The sequence below is a fragment of the Diadema setosum genome, chromosome 3 (assembly GCF_964275005.1).
Source record: "Diadema setosum chromosome 3, eeDiaSeto1, whole genome shotgun sequence".
NCBI classification, from domain to species: Eukaryota; Metazoa; Echinodermata; class Echinoidea; order Diadematoida; family Diadematidae; genus Diadema; species Diadema setosum.
This window is the reverse complement of record NC_092687.1, coordinates 27,726,502-27,741,075: the sequence shown is the minus strand read 5'-3', so window position 1 is coordinate 27,741,075 and position 14,574 is coordinate 27,726,502. Positions and strand designations below refer to the sequence as shown.

Genomic DNA, 14,574 nt, shown 5'->3' with positions numbered 1-14,574 from the left:
GTAATCGTGCACGCGTGGACAAAGCATTCCCCAAACGCATGCAACTGGTGTCTCCGAAAGCCAAATTATGTAAATGTATGCGACGCACCAGCCAATCGCGTGCGAGACCCTGCGCCGTAGCAACGCTGAAGATATTGGCGCGGCGTTCGAAAGAAGCTCGAAACTGACGAGTGCGATCCAACATAGGGTGCTTAAAATTCCATTTTCGATAGGAAAAACCTAGTCTTATGCTATGAAATTTAGTGTAGATGTAGAAAACATATCAAAGATTCGATTTCTGCAAAAAACCTAAATCGACAAAAATAATGGTCAAAATCTTTGTACCCCGCCTAGGAGGGAATTTGCTCTTGCGACTTTTGCCTGAAACCGTTGTCGCGGGTCACATATTCTGTCTTGTATATTTTGGGGGATAAGAGGCTTTGCCATTTTCAACCTTCAAATCCATGATGATGTCGAGTTGCGAACTTCACAGTCTACATCAAACCAACAGTTTATCATGGAGGTAGGAGATAGACCGCCATGTGTTGATATAGAGAAGCATCCCACCTCACGAACTATAAACCCTGTTCTGTCAATGAGGATGTGCATATCATATTCATATATGTTTTGCTGGCAGAATGTGCATACAAACGTTTTAGCATAGGGATGGGGTGAAACAAAGTCTAAATAACTAGTTACCGCAAGATGGAGGCATAATAAGTAGCTTTGCAGACAATAAAAATACAAAGAAAATGTTTAGAAATATCTGCAGCCTTTGCAGACAATAAAAATACAAAGAAAATGTTTAGAAATATCTCCATCCAATACATACTTGTATACACATATTGGTAAAATGTCTTGTACAATTTTTTTTTTCCACATGTAGTTTTATACATGTATCAGCCACAAAGGAAGTTCGTCATCTCTGGCGTGTTCTGTTAGATTTACTCACCTATTCAGCATTTTACAATATCACTAGTGTCTTGAAATGAACATAATGTCTCATACAGTAATTGATACCTGCATATAAGTGCATAAAGAATCACTCATGCGTAATAGATAGTAGGCCTACAACAAAGGGATACTTCACTATGTTACATGTACTATGAGCACACATCTCATAGAATAATCGTAAGACCTAACCAAACTAAGAGCAACCAGTGTCGTCTATTGAAAGTATGTTGCAAGATCCAAGATACAAGGAAAATGGTTGTGGAAGGAGTATAAAGTTCGACCCTATAACCATCTCGGTACCCTTTGACCTCCTGATAACCTACATAGTGCCCGTTAGCAGATGAGTACTGTACTCGGTTCTAATGGCCCAGACAGAACAGGAGGGAACCACTCTTCGATTGCCAGCGCCCAATTTGTCGTGCTGCCAATGGACGTACAATGTATGTGCGATATGACGCGTGACGGTATGATCTGTTGCCCCTGTCTGCGGCCCAGGCGTGCTGGTTCTCCAGGTTGTGGCGAACGATGTCGAGTACAGCTGGGTCCAAACAGAGGCGACGGAATCGTGCACAGAGCGAGTGACACTGCATGTTAGCTTTTCTGCAGCATTTTTTCTCTACGTCATGCGCCATCTCCCTGCACCGCCCACATTTGCACCATGGAGGCACGGCTTCTGGCTCTGGCTCTCGTGGCGGCTGTGGCGGTGGATGAACAAACTGCTCGAAGAAATCTTCCAATAGTCCAGCTGTCCTTTTCAAGTTCGTGATGGCCAGCTCATTGACTTGATCCCTGGTGAGCGCCTCCACCTTGGCCTACGCATGAGAGACAGAAATAAATAAGAAAAATAATGAAACAAATTCTGCCTACAGCTGTACATCAAAGGTACTGTAACACAAAATGCGCATGCATTAATTCATTGACTGTTGATTGTTTGTTTTTGTTTGCATGTTGGTTGACTAGACATTATAACATTCAATGGTAATAGATGATATTATCATGTATTAAGACTTGTTGCTGCAATAAAGGATGCCCATATGGCAACCCTAAAAGCTTGTTCGAGCTCATGCGATGCTTGTCCGAGCTTCGGGAGCAAGTAGGAGCATAAAACCATATTGTGTCTCTTGTGTCCAGTATTGTTTGTTGCAGGTTCTAGAATTGTTGTCAATGCTAATGAACGGGTTTCTCATGTATTCAGATTGTATTTTTGTAAACAAATAATGACAACCCAACAAACTTTGTCCGCGCTCATGTGAAGTTTGTACCAGCGTCGTGAACAAGGAAGATTATATATTCTGACTGTCTGTGACAAGTTCTTCGAATTGTTGTCAATGAGCGCATGGAAGGAAACAAGTATAATTGTGTAAATCTGGATACAGTACGAAAATGGTTTATGGAGCAGATTGCAAGTTTCTCCTCCAAATTCAATACGGTCTGTGGGAAAACCAAACCACGTCTTATCAAACCCCACAAGCCACAGGCGATTAAATTACCACTATAAAACATTGTCTTTGGACTTATATGCTCTAGGCGTCACATTAGTATGATGGTTTTATGGCAAATACGTTTCTAAAATATTTTATGTTGAGTATATGGGTTCAGGTACATAATTTTGTCAGTCAACTTAATCAATATTTGTGAGTCAAATCATGTAGAAAATCTTTCATTGTACCAATATATCTTCCATATTGTAATTAATTTAGCAATGCATCAGATTTTCTTGAGGTAACCCTGAATCTTTGGTCATTACTAAACTACAAGATACAATGTAACACGACATATCAATTTATCATATGCAGCTCTGATTGGGATTTCCGATACTTGGCTTAGAAAATTGATTCTGTCTCCTAAATTTGATTTGGAATTGACGAAATTGTGCTAACTAAACTGTGTTGCAACCTTTCCAAATTCATACCGAAATCGAACAACTGATAAGCCCTACATGTACAAAACTTGCACACTGTATAAAACTTGTACACTGTATATGTGGCTTCATAACAAACTTCAAACTTCAAAAAGTCTACTATTTTTCAAGTGCATCCACGATTTCCCTGCAAACACATGTCAAGGTAACCAGAACTATTTCTGCTATTCCTGTTACTATACTCTAAAGGTACAGTAGTTAGGTGAAGATTCGATGAACAGAAGTAAATGGGAGGCTTCTTATTTTAATGTCCTATTGACTTCACAGCAGCAAATCTTTATCAATGCTTCAGTGTAACTAAATGTATGTAAACAGGATTGAAGAGAAAAAAGAGCAACAAACGCTTCTCTCCCTGTCTCCTCTTTCCCCTGCCATGAACAATTCAGAAAAAAAATACCCCCCCTCCTTTTTCCCCTAGCGTGAATGACGAGAAAGAAAATCCGCAAGACTTCCTCGAATTCTTGAAGTTCTTTTCTGTCTCTTTTTTTTCCCCTCGCACATGAAAGATGCAAAACACACACAGACCCAAGACAGAGACCACTACCATCAGAAAAACAAAAACACCAACTACTAGTAAAGAGACAGAAGTGCTAGACAGGGTTGGGGCCTGGGAAGGGCTACCGACAAAGGAACACGGCGCGCACACGCATTCTTTCGTGAGATCTTATTACAACTGGCACCTGGTCATGGCCTGGGAACAGCGCCAAGAGTATAGTCTTGTCACAGACCCCAATTATTAGACCTGGTAACATGGTACCCAATAGGGTTACAGCTCGTTATTCCAAAGGTTTGTCATTCCGAAGGCTCTTCAGTCCGCAGATTCGTTATTCCGAAGATTTGTTTTTCCAAATATCATTTCGGATTAACAAATCTTTGGAATAACGCCACAAATGTTCAGATTGATGAACCTTTTTCATTTTCGGATTAACGAACCTCTAGGTATTGGGAATATGTGTGTTTCGGAGTAACGAACCTTCGGAATAATGAACCTTCAGAATATCGAACATTCATTATGTTTGTTTGAGGTATATGTACATTGTACATTGCTCTAGTTTATTGAGATTTGCTACATCCACCTTTGAAGTTTTACCCAATTTTACCCAAAGTCTAATCAAGTGATTATCCCACCTTGCTTCACCCTTGTTCAAAGTTTAGTGAAATTTGCTTGATCCAGTCTTGAGTTTTAATATCACACAGTGAATTTTTAGAATTTGACCTTGACCTTTGACTCTTGCCAATTTTACACAAAATGTTATCAAGTTAGTGCCCTATCATATTTTACCCTTGTGCCAAGTTTGCTGAAATTTGCTCAATACAGTCTTGAGTTATTGCATAAACTGTTTTAGATGACCTTCACTTTTGACCTACGACCAATTTCTAATCAAGTGATTGCCCAATCATACTTCATAGTCGGACTATGTTTGGTCAAATTCCGCTCAGTATTACTCAAGTTATTGCGTATACTAAAGTAGACAGACAGACCTACAACCCAAAAATATCATGCCTCAAGCACCCATCGGACAGAGGAATAAAAAGGATTCATGGTCAAATTTGTGGGCATTTTATTGTCAATAAGCCTGTGCATAACAATGATAATTTTTAGTTTGATACTCACCTGACTTGGTTCAGGAGGGTCTTAGAGTTGATCGGTGAAAACAACACTCCTCTGCGCAGAGGAGCTCTCCTAGGAGCTGTAAACACAAACAAAGCATACTTAATTAACCACATACATGTAATGCAACAAAGTCATAATTACTTTCAATTATACTAATGACATATATTTTCCGAATGAGTGTCAGTAAATGACATTTTCATGTCGAGTCAAGTACAAAATTTTACAGTTTGATCCTAGATTTTTAGAGTCCTAGATATCAACGAGCAAGGTAGCACAACACTCCTAGAAAGAACACATCAGTATGTATTATGGTCAAGAAAATTCTCAGGGATACGTGAAAAAAAGAAAGTACCCAAAAATATTTATATGCTAATTGGCTGAAAAAAAGTGCAGATATAGGGTGTTGCAAATGCTCTTTTACACACAATTTGTGATCACGATATTGTCTTTTTAACATGGATGGGAATAACATATTGAAAAGGCAATCATTGTACAGTGCATTTACCATGAAAAGTATGATGTGTGGCAAACAGCAGCAATGATCTTGAGTATAATACAGTGTACTTCTCAAAAAGTAAAGGTTACAAACATTCTTTCACAACAAACTCCTAAAATTGAATGGTAATTGGTCAATGGGTATACACTGTAGGACACACTGTGTAGAGTATAGAGTACACATGTATTGTTCCTTTACAATGTAGCTGAGGGATCACACTCTTATCAAAGCAATGGTTTTAAGAGTTTTAATAAAATCAATTGATTTGTATACCGGTATACGAAATAAAAACATTTTTTCTGAATAACTCACAAACTAAACATCATCTGGTATACTAAAGGCAGTATTCTGACCAAAGAAAACATGTTTTTTTTTTATGTTTTCTCTGAGAGGAACATTTGGATCAGTTGGATGGCCATTTGCATTCTTTCATTCCTCATTCAGAACATTGCTTCCAATGCACAAGTTATTTCAGCTGGCATTTTTCCTCTGAGATACGAGGCCGAAGATATCTTGGGCTGCAGAACTTAAAATAACACTAATTTTGCTGATGGTAAACTTCCACTTCAGCAGAACATTTCTGGAAAGAAATAACAGGAACAATGAGTACCGGTATATAACTTGATGTTTCCAGCAGGATACATCCTAAATACTGCATGCTATTTTATGGGTAAAATCAGCAATTCCCAGCACTGTTCGTTACAAGGTATCCAGAAATTGGCCAATCATGAGCTATTTTCCATGTTTGGTGTTAGATATCAGCATATCTATCCAAATCAAAATAACTCATCCCAATGTCATGACTGCTTTAGTTGACCAATAAAGGTCTTGAGTTTGAACTTACTTAGTAACTGTAAGTCACCTTTTTTTTTTTTTTTTTTTTTTCGTATCACCGAACAGATGATAAGGAGGTTTGTGTATGAATACATTACACTATTCATGTACTGTGTCTTCAGAGGCAACCATCTACTATTAGCCACTCAGGAAAAACAAACTGTATGGGGGAGGGCTATTGACAGGCTAAATGAATATTCCAGAATAGTCGGCATCTCTGGGTTTATAGGATATTTTTGTTATCCATCCCGACAGGATTATGCTGTAAGAACAAACAATGATCACAAAATAAATTTCGGACCCTATCAATACTACAATGTACGCTTCAAGAAATCTCACTTGAAGTATCTACCGGCTGGCCCAATTCTTGAGTCCTTGGGAGTTCGAGACGTATCTGGACAGAGCTTCCTGCAGGTAGATCTTCAGCAGTAGTTGCTCTGAAAAACATATGAACTGACAGCTTGTACTACACAATATAACCAAAGACATCTAACTTTGAAGAAAAATTAAATCTCATTGTTATTCCACACAATGTATTTCCATTGGCACAAAATTCCAAGAGTGCCTTGAAACATTGACATCGCCTTAGGGCTCTGTTAGACACTGTAGCTGACCTCTGTGTGTAAAATACCTTTTTAATCAACCTGCAGAGCATGCAAAGAGTAAGGTTTCCATGCAATCAAAATCGTCCAGTGGACATTATGGATTCTGAGGTGATTGACAATGCACTACATATTTCAGAGGAGCACAACCTCAAAGAAGACAATGCTGTACAATGTTTGTCAGCAACTGCAGAGGTGGAGATGGTTTCTGTCTGTGATGTTGTGCTATCAGCTGCAGAGGCTACAAGTAAGTCAGATTATTCTGATGACCGAGAACTAACACAAAGAAGATGCACAGGGGCAAATAAGTTTATACATCGTGTATACTTTATGCCCAACATCAAGGTAAATCAAGGCAAGAGCAGTACAGCATAAAACATAATGTTAGTTGGATACCATGCATACAAATGTACTGTACCCCAGACTTTTCATATCACATTAGTGAATATTATATGAGAGGTTTCAGCAGCACACTAAAAACATGTAGTCTGTCCCCTTTATTACCAATCATGCAGCAATGACCATGTTGAAGAAAGATGAAAATCCCAATAGGTTACAGTAAAAGATTTCTGTGAAACAATACACCATACTGCATGGCCCGGTAGCCTACTGAGATGGTATGACAGTGCGCTAGAGTAGCGTGCGACTGTGCTTTCGTACCAGTAAAGGTGGATGAGACATGGAATTCTTTCATTTCATAAACTAGTGTAAAATGCAATTTCAATTTAAGCGATTTCCATGAATTCCAAACCACTGTTCACGCATCTTTGGGGGCAGATCTACATAATAATCATAATATTGGCTACCCTTTCATGGTATACCAGACATATTGCATTCAGCTTGACGAATATTACACTCGTCCATCGTGCAATATTCATCTGGCTTCACATAATTGATCAGGTATACCACTCAAGGACAGCCAATTACTCCGCTGCAAAGCTATCTTGACATCAAGAAATCAGTATTTCTACTACACTGTATATTGATATTATGATGGCAAAGAAAAGGTGCTGAATTTGATGGGAGTGTACATTGGCGTGTAGGGTCTGTACAGTGTAAATGTATGAAATAGCAGTTTTGCATGTGTGACAATTATACATTGTACAAATGTGCCTGTACCTTCCTTTTGTTCTGGCCTTGTATTTCCAATAATGCCCACAAATCAAATCAATTTATTCTGATATGCTCTCTTTGACCTTGGCCATTTGACGTAAAAAACACCCAAATTTTCTCATTTTAAATCTTAGTAAAATTGGTGTCCAGTTACTGAGCCCCAACTGTCCTTAGTTGTTATATTATACAACCTACCGAAACAGGGAACTACAACTGTAACCATACTCGAAAAAGTACAGTACAGGTACGTACATGTATGAAAGGCATAATGAATTATGTCTACGTCTTTCATACAGTCCAGCTCGCAATGCAACAGCGCTGGCAACTAGGTGCAAGTGAGCTCACAAAATCTGACCAACGATAGATTGTGCAATCCTGCAGCCAGGGCCTCCAGTCAGTCCAAGGGTTTGAATACCAAATCTTATTTTTGTAACCAGTGGAGGTGTTGCGTGCAGGATTGTGCGATAAGTGGTAACCCATATCCCATGGAGGCACAGGCTGCAGGTCTGCGCAATCTATTGCCGGTCACCATGTGAGTTCAATTGCACCCAGTTGTCTGCAACGTTGCATGCAAGCTGCCCTGTATAAGACTGTCGCTACAACTGTACATGTAGTCAAGCATTTTATTACCATAAGGTTTTGTACGACCAAAAATTATTTTCAATAGCTGATTTAGATATACTACACGATGTGCAGAAAAATATTCCTTCAAATTTCATGCTCTTTATTGAGTTTTCATGAAGTCCAACACAATGAGTGATGAAAGCTCCAGATGCGTTATCTCTCGCACATAAATCTTTGCTAGTACTAAGATAACTAGACGGTAAGAGTTACAGATCTAACGTTAGTACTAGTCAGCACTAGTAGTCTAGTAGTGATTAGTAGTACCAGAGCAAATGTACACGCGGTTCCTAGTCCTACTGTAGATCTAGGCCTACAAGTATATGTAGGCCTACAGCTGATGTGCTGTCCCCCTGAATATTACCACACATGTGAGAAATGACACCAATCTCGAGATTGCAATTGGAAAACAGATAACATATCTTGAATTGATCATGATTTCCCTTCCTAGAAATTTTGACAATTTGTTGAGACTGGGTTAGTGAGGAACAATAAGCTAAAAATGAAAACGTTCATATACGGCTAGTGATAATTTACATGTATGGCTGGGTCTACTACTGTGACCGTACACGTTCACTAATTGACTTAATCAGGCCTAGGTCTAGTCATCGAGTCATCATAGTACTTTTTGTCGTAAGTTGGACGTCAGTATTTATTGTGATAATCATTAAAAAAAAATGTGAATAAGGCTGTTTTAAATTGTGTCATCGTTCATCGCGATAGTTGCATGATCAACGCTGCGGTACAACTGTACCGGTAATTCAAGTAACGGTAACGTTATCGTTACATGGATTTGGAAGGTTATAAATTCAGCGTTCAGTGAATGTCATTTGCAACTGAATAAAAAATAGGTACAATTATATATCATAGAAGTTGAGTTTCACCCACCTTGGCTTATCAGAGGCTTCTGACTCAGTCTGAGTGCATGTAGAAACTTTCACAACGGGTTGATCCCGCAATCCTGGCACACAGTGCTGATGCCCAGTGCGAGTGGTGGACATCCAGCAGATGACCAGCAAAGTCATCCTGTGTTGAATGGCTTGATGGGCCGTGAAGGGCAACGTTTATCTTGTTCATTTCTTGCCGATAAACAGCTCGCACCTCCTCCCACTGGATCCAGCATTTACCAAGTCGTATCCGCGACATAATGGCACGCAGATTGAAGTTCGACACAAAGATCAGAATAAACGATATCTGAGTGTTGAAGACAGTGTTTGAAAGCACCGAACAGATCGCGAAGTGATTTACGTGACAACGTACGCATAACCATGGGATGTACCATCGATCATGGTATACATACTATGCACTGGACTGCGCATAATGCGGGATCGAAGCAAGCCGCTGCGCTGCAAGGCCATCCCCTACGGGAACCTGGTGGTCTGTGTGTTAAGTCTATGGGGATTTCAGAATTCAGTGTGGAAGGGGTTAATTGCTGCACGCCGCTTGGCATTATGGGGGAAATGCTGGGCACCACAGAGAAAAATGAGCCTTATGATGGCGCTAGACATGTTTCTTGCCAGTGCAGACGCACTTTAAAGTACCATCCTGACATGCGCCAAAATTTCTTCTGAATTTCCTGAAAACTGCAGTTGAATTTAAATCTGCATTTTTAAACTTGAGTTTAGGGTCAAAATGCACTGTTTCCATGACAACAGAATTTCAACTATACTCCTGTTAAATGTGTCCATCACAAATTTGCACTGACCTTGCTATGTGTGTTTGTGTGTGTGTCTGTCTGTTTGTGTGTATACATATGTGTAGTACCTCGTTAGTACCTGGTGAATTTGACTACAGGTACTTCACAATTGTGGAAGTAGTTCACTCAAAAAGATTTGAAGAAAATATGCAGTAACCATGGCAAGACGTCACATACAAACACAAAGAGTGTCTTGCATAACTACACCTTTGGATCATTACACGCCCTACATACTGAATTTGAAATAAATAAACTAATTAGTTCGTTCAGCAATGTTTTGGGTAGTTACCATGGCAACGCTTTCCCCGACAGACACACAAAAACATGTCTTGCATATCTACACCTCAATGTCATTATGTACACCAATTTTGAGTTCAGTTGCTGCAAAATAGTGAAAGAAGTTCAAATCTTAAGATTCTAAAGAAAATATGCCGTTACCATGGCAACGCCTTGTCGGGTACAAACACAATTAAGTGTGTCTTGCATAATTGCACCTATAGATCATTATACATACTAAATTTGAAACGAATTGCTTAAATACTGTGAAAGTAGTTCACTCCACAACGTTTTGGGAAATTTGTGGTTACCATGGCAACGCTTTCTCTGACAAACACAAAAGACATGTCTTACACATCTACACCTCGATGTCATCATGTACACCAAATTTGAGTTCCATTGCCTTAAAACTCGAAATAGTTTCACCCCACATGATTTTTCAAAGAAAAAATTGCCGTTACCATGGCAACGCCCTGTCGGGTGCAAACACAAAGTGTGTCCTGCATAGCTACACTTATAGATCATTATACATACCAAATTTGAAACAAATTGCTTAAATACTGTGAAAGTAGTTCACTCCACAACGTTTTGGGAAATCTGTGGTTACCATGGCAACGCTTTCTCCGACAAACACAAAAAAAAACATGTCTTGCAAATCTACACCTCAATGTCATTATGTACACCAAATTTGAGTTCAAGTGCCTCAAATGTGTGGAAGGAGTTCACTCCACAAGATTTTCAAGAAAATTAGCATTATGCCGTTACCATGGCAACGCCTTGTCGGGTACAAACGCAAAGTGTTTCTTACATAACTACACCTAAAGATCATTATACAAATAAAATTTGAAATGAATTACTCAAATACTGTGGCAGTAGTTTACTCCACAAGGTTTTTGGGAAATTGTGGTTACCATGGCAACGCTTTCTCCGATAAAGACAAAAAAAAAGGTCTTGCACATCTTCACTTCGATGTCATCATGTAACCCAAGTTTCATCAAAATTGCTTCAAAACTGTAGATGGAGTTCGCGACGCAAGATTTTCAACGGACTGCCCGACCGACCACATGCTGATTCATAAACTAGTATACTGAGTAACCCCTTATACACTTTGTGTATGTTAAAAAAAAAGAAGTATCTTACACAATCATACATTACATAAAATGTCATTTATACGGGATATTTTCGTCCTTTTTCTTACAAGAAATGATCAAATTTGGAGATTTGTCCCCCAGCATCTATATAAGCAGCCGCAATAGGCCGGTTTATAATGTATGCACAGATCTTTAATTTTGCACACGGCCGCAACCTCGGGCAAACAAAGGATGCGAGCCTGCAACGTCGGCTGCTGCAGCCGTCCCCGATACATCCCCACATGTAGACTTACGTGAATGTTGTGTACATGTGTACGATGCATCAACTTCGACTTTACCTCGTGGCATTTCGTGTGGCTCTAAATCAATTCCCAACCTTAGATGAGGGAAAATTCTGCTGTGATCAAACGCAATTTGGACTATAATTTCGATTTTATTGAATTTTGGCTTCGATTTTGTCTTCAGTAGTTCTGGAAATGGGTGGAAAACACTGCTGCTACGGAACATACAACAGTATGACCGCATCACTTCAAACTTCAATGATTTTAAGCATTATGATTGATTGTGAAATCTAAAGTAGACAACGAATCTCTCATAATCGATATGTTTCCAAGGATTTTTTTTTTTTTTAAGTTAGACTCAGACTGATTAGACTTCATGAAATAGAATGACGATTTTGACCTATTTTTCTATTAACAATAACAGTTAGGGGGCCTAGGCCTAGCCCTATATAGACCAGATCTAGAGTAGATCTAGACGTAGACCAAAAATTAAAAACAAAAACAATGTTAGACCTAACCTCCCTGACATTCGCAGTAGGCAACATTTATTTCCCCCGTTGACTTATTCATCACGACCCAGGTCTGGTACGTTGGTTTGTTGAGGTATGTCCGGTCGGCCTAACCTCACTAAGGAAAACACGAAAAGGGCTCGTGTCCGAAACCTCGTTGAACTTCAGGCTTGAAACACTCCCATCCGCGAAAAGACGGTAGTCCTCAAATGACTTGTATCCCTTTAGCTTTTCCAGTCATAGTCAGTCCGATTGATGATAAGGTAGTTGAACACGTCAAAGAGTCCAAAATCTGTCAAAGTTGGATGGAAACCCAGCGAGCTTGTTAGGATCGGAGAACGAGCAGCCTACAAGAGCGAGCTTCTCCTGCAGTGACCGGCCGGTGTCCGCCCGGGAGAGGTCGGGATCGATGGGCGAATCCAAATCGGCTACGGCAGTTGCACTAGTTTGATGAGTTTCTCCTTGTTGTAGCCGCTTGTGCTCACACCTATATCCCTCAAATACTCAGTTAATTCCTTAACTGTCCAATTCTTCCATGGCTTGCTCGAACTTTGGCTAGAACTTGAAGCTGACGCCATCTCAAAGCAAGATTATAGCAAACAAAAGTTGTCGATCATCCGCAGCGAGTAATGATCGTAGACAACACACGCGTGAATGCAAAAACAGTGTGGCGCGCGCGTCCGCGCTTGCCCGACCTAGTTACAATCACTAGGGTCGCTCGGCCGTAATAAGGCAAAACAACGTAACTCAGAATATCATGTTCTGAGAAAAACGAGTTTGAAAATTCAATTGGTTCCCATTTTTCCGTCATAGGAGTAAAACACTTTTGAAACAGCGAAGTTTCTTAGGCATTAATAAGGAATATCTCGATAAAATTTCAGTAAAATAGGACTTCCCGTTTTAGAGTAATTGCCATGTTTAGAATAGATACAGCATTTTACCGAATCACAGCACTGTGCTGATGAGTAATTCTAGTTTGCCAAAAGAGCGTATCCTTACTTACGTTGTGAGAGAATCCTTACGCGGCAACATATCAATTAGGCAAAAGAACGTATCCTGACTTACGGCGCGTAAGCATTCTCCCGCGAAGCCACTTCAGTATGCCAAAAGAACGTATCTTGACTTACAAATATCTGCGCCTTAACCCTTTCATCAATGTAATTAGGCAGAATGACGTATCCCGACTCAATGGCAACCTCTATCATTTATTTATTTGACAATTTTCCTAACTGGATAATAAAAGTCCCGTTATATGTTTTTAAATATATATTAAGAATAGTAAAACAGAGTAGCTTGCAAGATTATCGATGCAAGTGAACATTTTCATTTTTTTTTCTGAAAACTTACCGAGTATGTGTTAAAATGTAATTAGTTGTTATCTACCAATCACCGTACATTTTTATTTTTCTTTATTTGCATATACAGTTTATAGTTTATTGAGATGCCCATTCTTTATTTATTATCTTTAAGTGTATGCTTTTTATCCCTTGATGTAAGATTTTTCATTGGGAACATAATTATACATTGTATTTGGTTTATCATTCATTTGTTTTAACAAAAACATGGATTTGGATTAATATTGACAACTAAAGTACGAGTTTGGGTAAAGTTTGTAAAATGGATTTCATGACAATTCTTATGCCATGTGCTACAATAAAGATGAACTTGAAATATGTATAATTTTTAGTATGACAATGCATGAGTGGCAAATATTATGACTGTATGAGAACTGGCAAAAAAAAATAAAATCAAATGGGTATTGAAAAAAAATTGTATAGACATCTGCACATACACTTCGTTTCAAAGACACATACACGCAATTTAATGTGTTGCTATTGAGACTCCTATTTTAATTTCTATCTTTTCTTTGATTTATCAAACGATTTCCATTGAGATGAAAGGATTTGAACAGAAAGAATGATATTTTGTACTCTGTTTATCGTTATAAGTTGTTAATGTTTGGTTGATTGCATGAATTGTATCCGTAAGGTTAAAACTTCTAATGATAATATGCCTCAATTCTTTGAACAGCAACAATAATAACAATGATTTATCAGGTAATCATGAATCCAGGTTTTAATGTTTTTAGGTGTAACTTGACCACTCACACACACACACACACACGCACACACACACAACCAAGCAAGTACAAAAACACACAAAACACACACACACACACACACACATACACACCTCAGACTTGTCAGAGTTGCAAACATTCTCTCAGTAGAATAACTTTGAGAAAGACATGACAGAAATGTAGATGCAGAGACTGATTTACATCTTCTAAAAGGTTTATAGGGAAAAATGTGTGTACATCTGTTTCTCAAAGACAACAGCATTACAAAAATCATTAGATTATTTGCAAGTCTTAAGAATATGACATAGATATCTACGCTTTCTTATTAAAATTTAAGAGAGAGTTTGACTTGCCATTATGCTTTTATCACATTGAAAGCAAATCAGCAGTAACTAAACGTTATCATGATGGTTAATAAGAAATAAAAAAAAAAAGGTAATTTACTTCCCGAGTAAAGTAGCTTACATACGTACCACAGTTGAACAAAACCCTGGGAACAAAATTTT

The 14,574-nt window shown here is 38.8% G+C and overlaps 2 protein-coding genes across 2 annotated transcripts in view; both read right to left on the bottom strand.

The window, feature by feature from the left end:
* Positions 1-14,574, bottom strand: part of LOC140246746 (uncharacterized) — a 106,918-nt gene that overhangs the window by 22,961 nt on the left and 69,383 nt on the right. The gene's annotated exons all lie outside the window — the stretch shown is intronic.
* LOC140226566 (uncharacterized) lies at positions 537-9,278 on the bottom strand. Its single transcript, XM_072307023.1, has 4 exons — positions 9,024-9,278; positions 6,139-6,236; positions 4,470-4,545; positions 537-1,745 (listed from the first exon to the last, which is right to left on the bottom strand). The coding sequence occupies exons 1-4, from the start codon at positions 9,158-9,160 to the stop codon at positions 1,688-1,690; spliced, it is 369 nt and encodes a 122-aa protein (XP_072163124.1). The 5' UTR covers positions 9,161-9,278; the 3' UTR covers positions 537-1,687.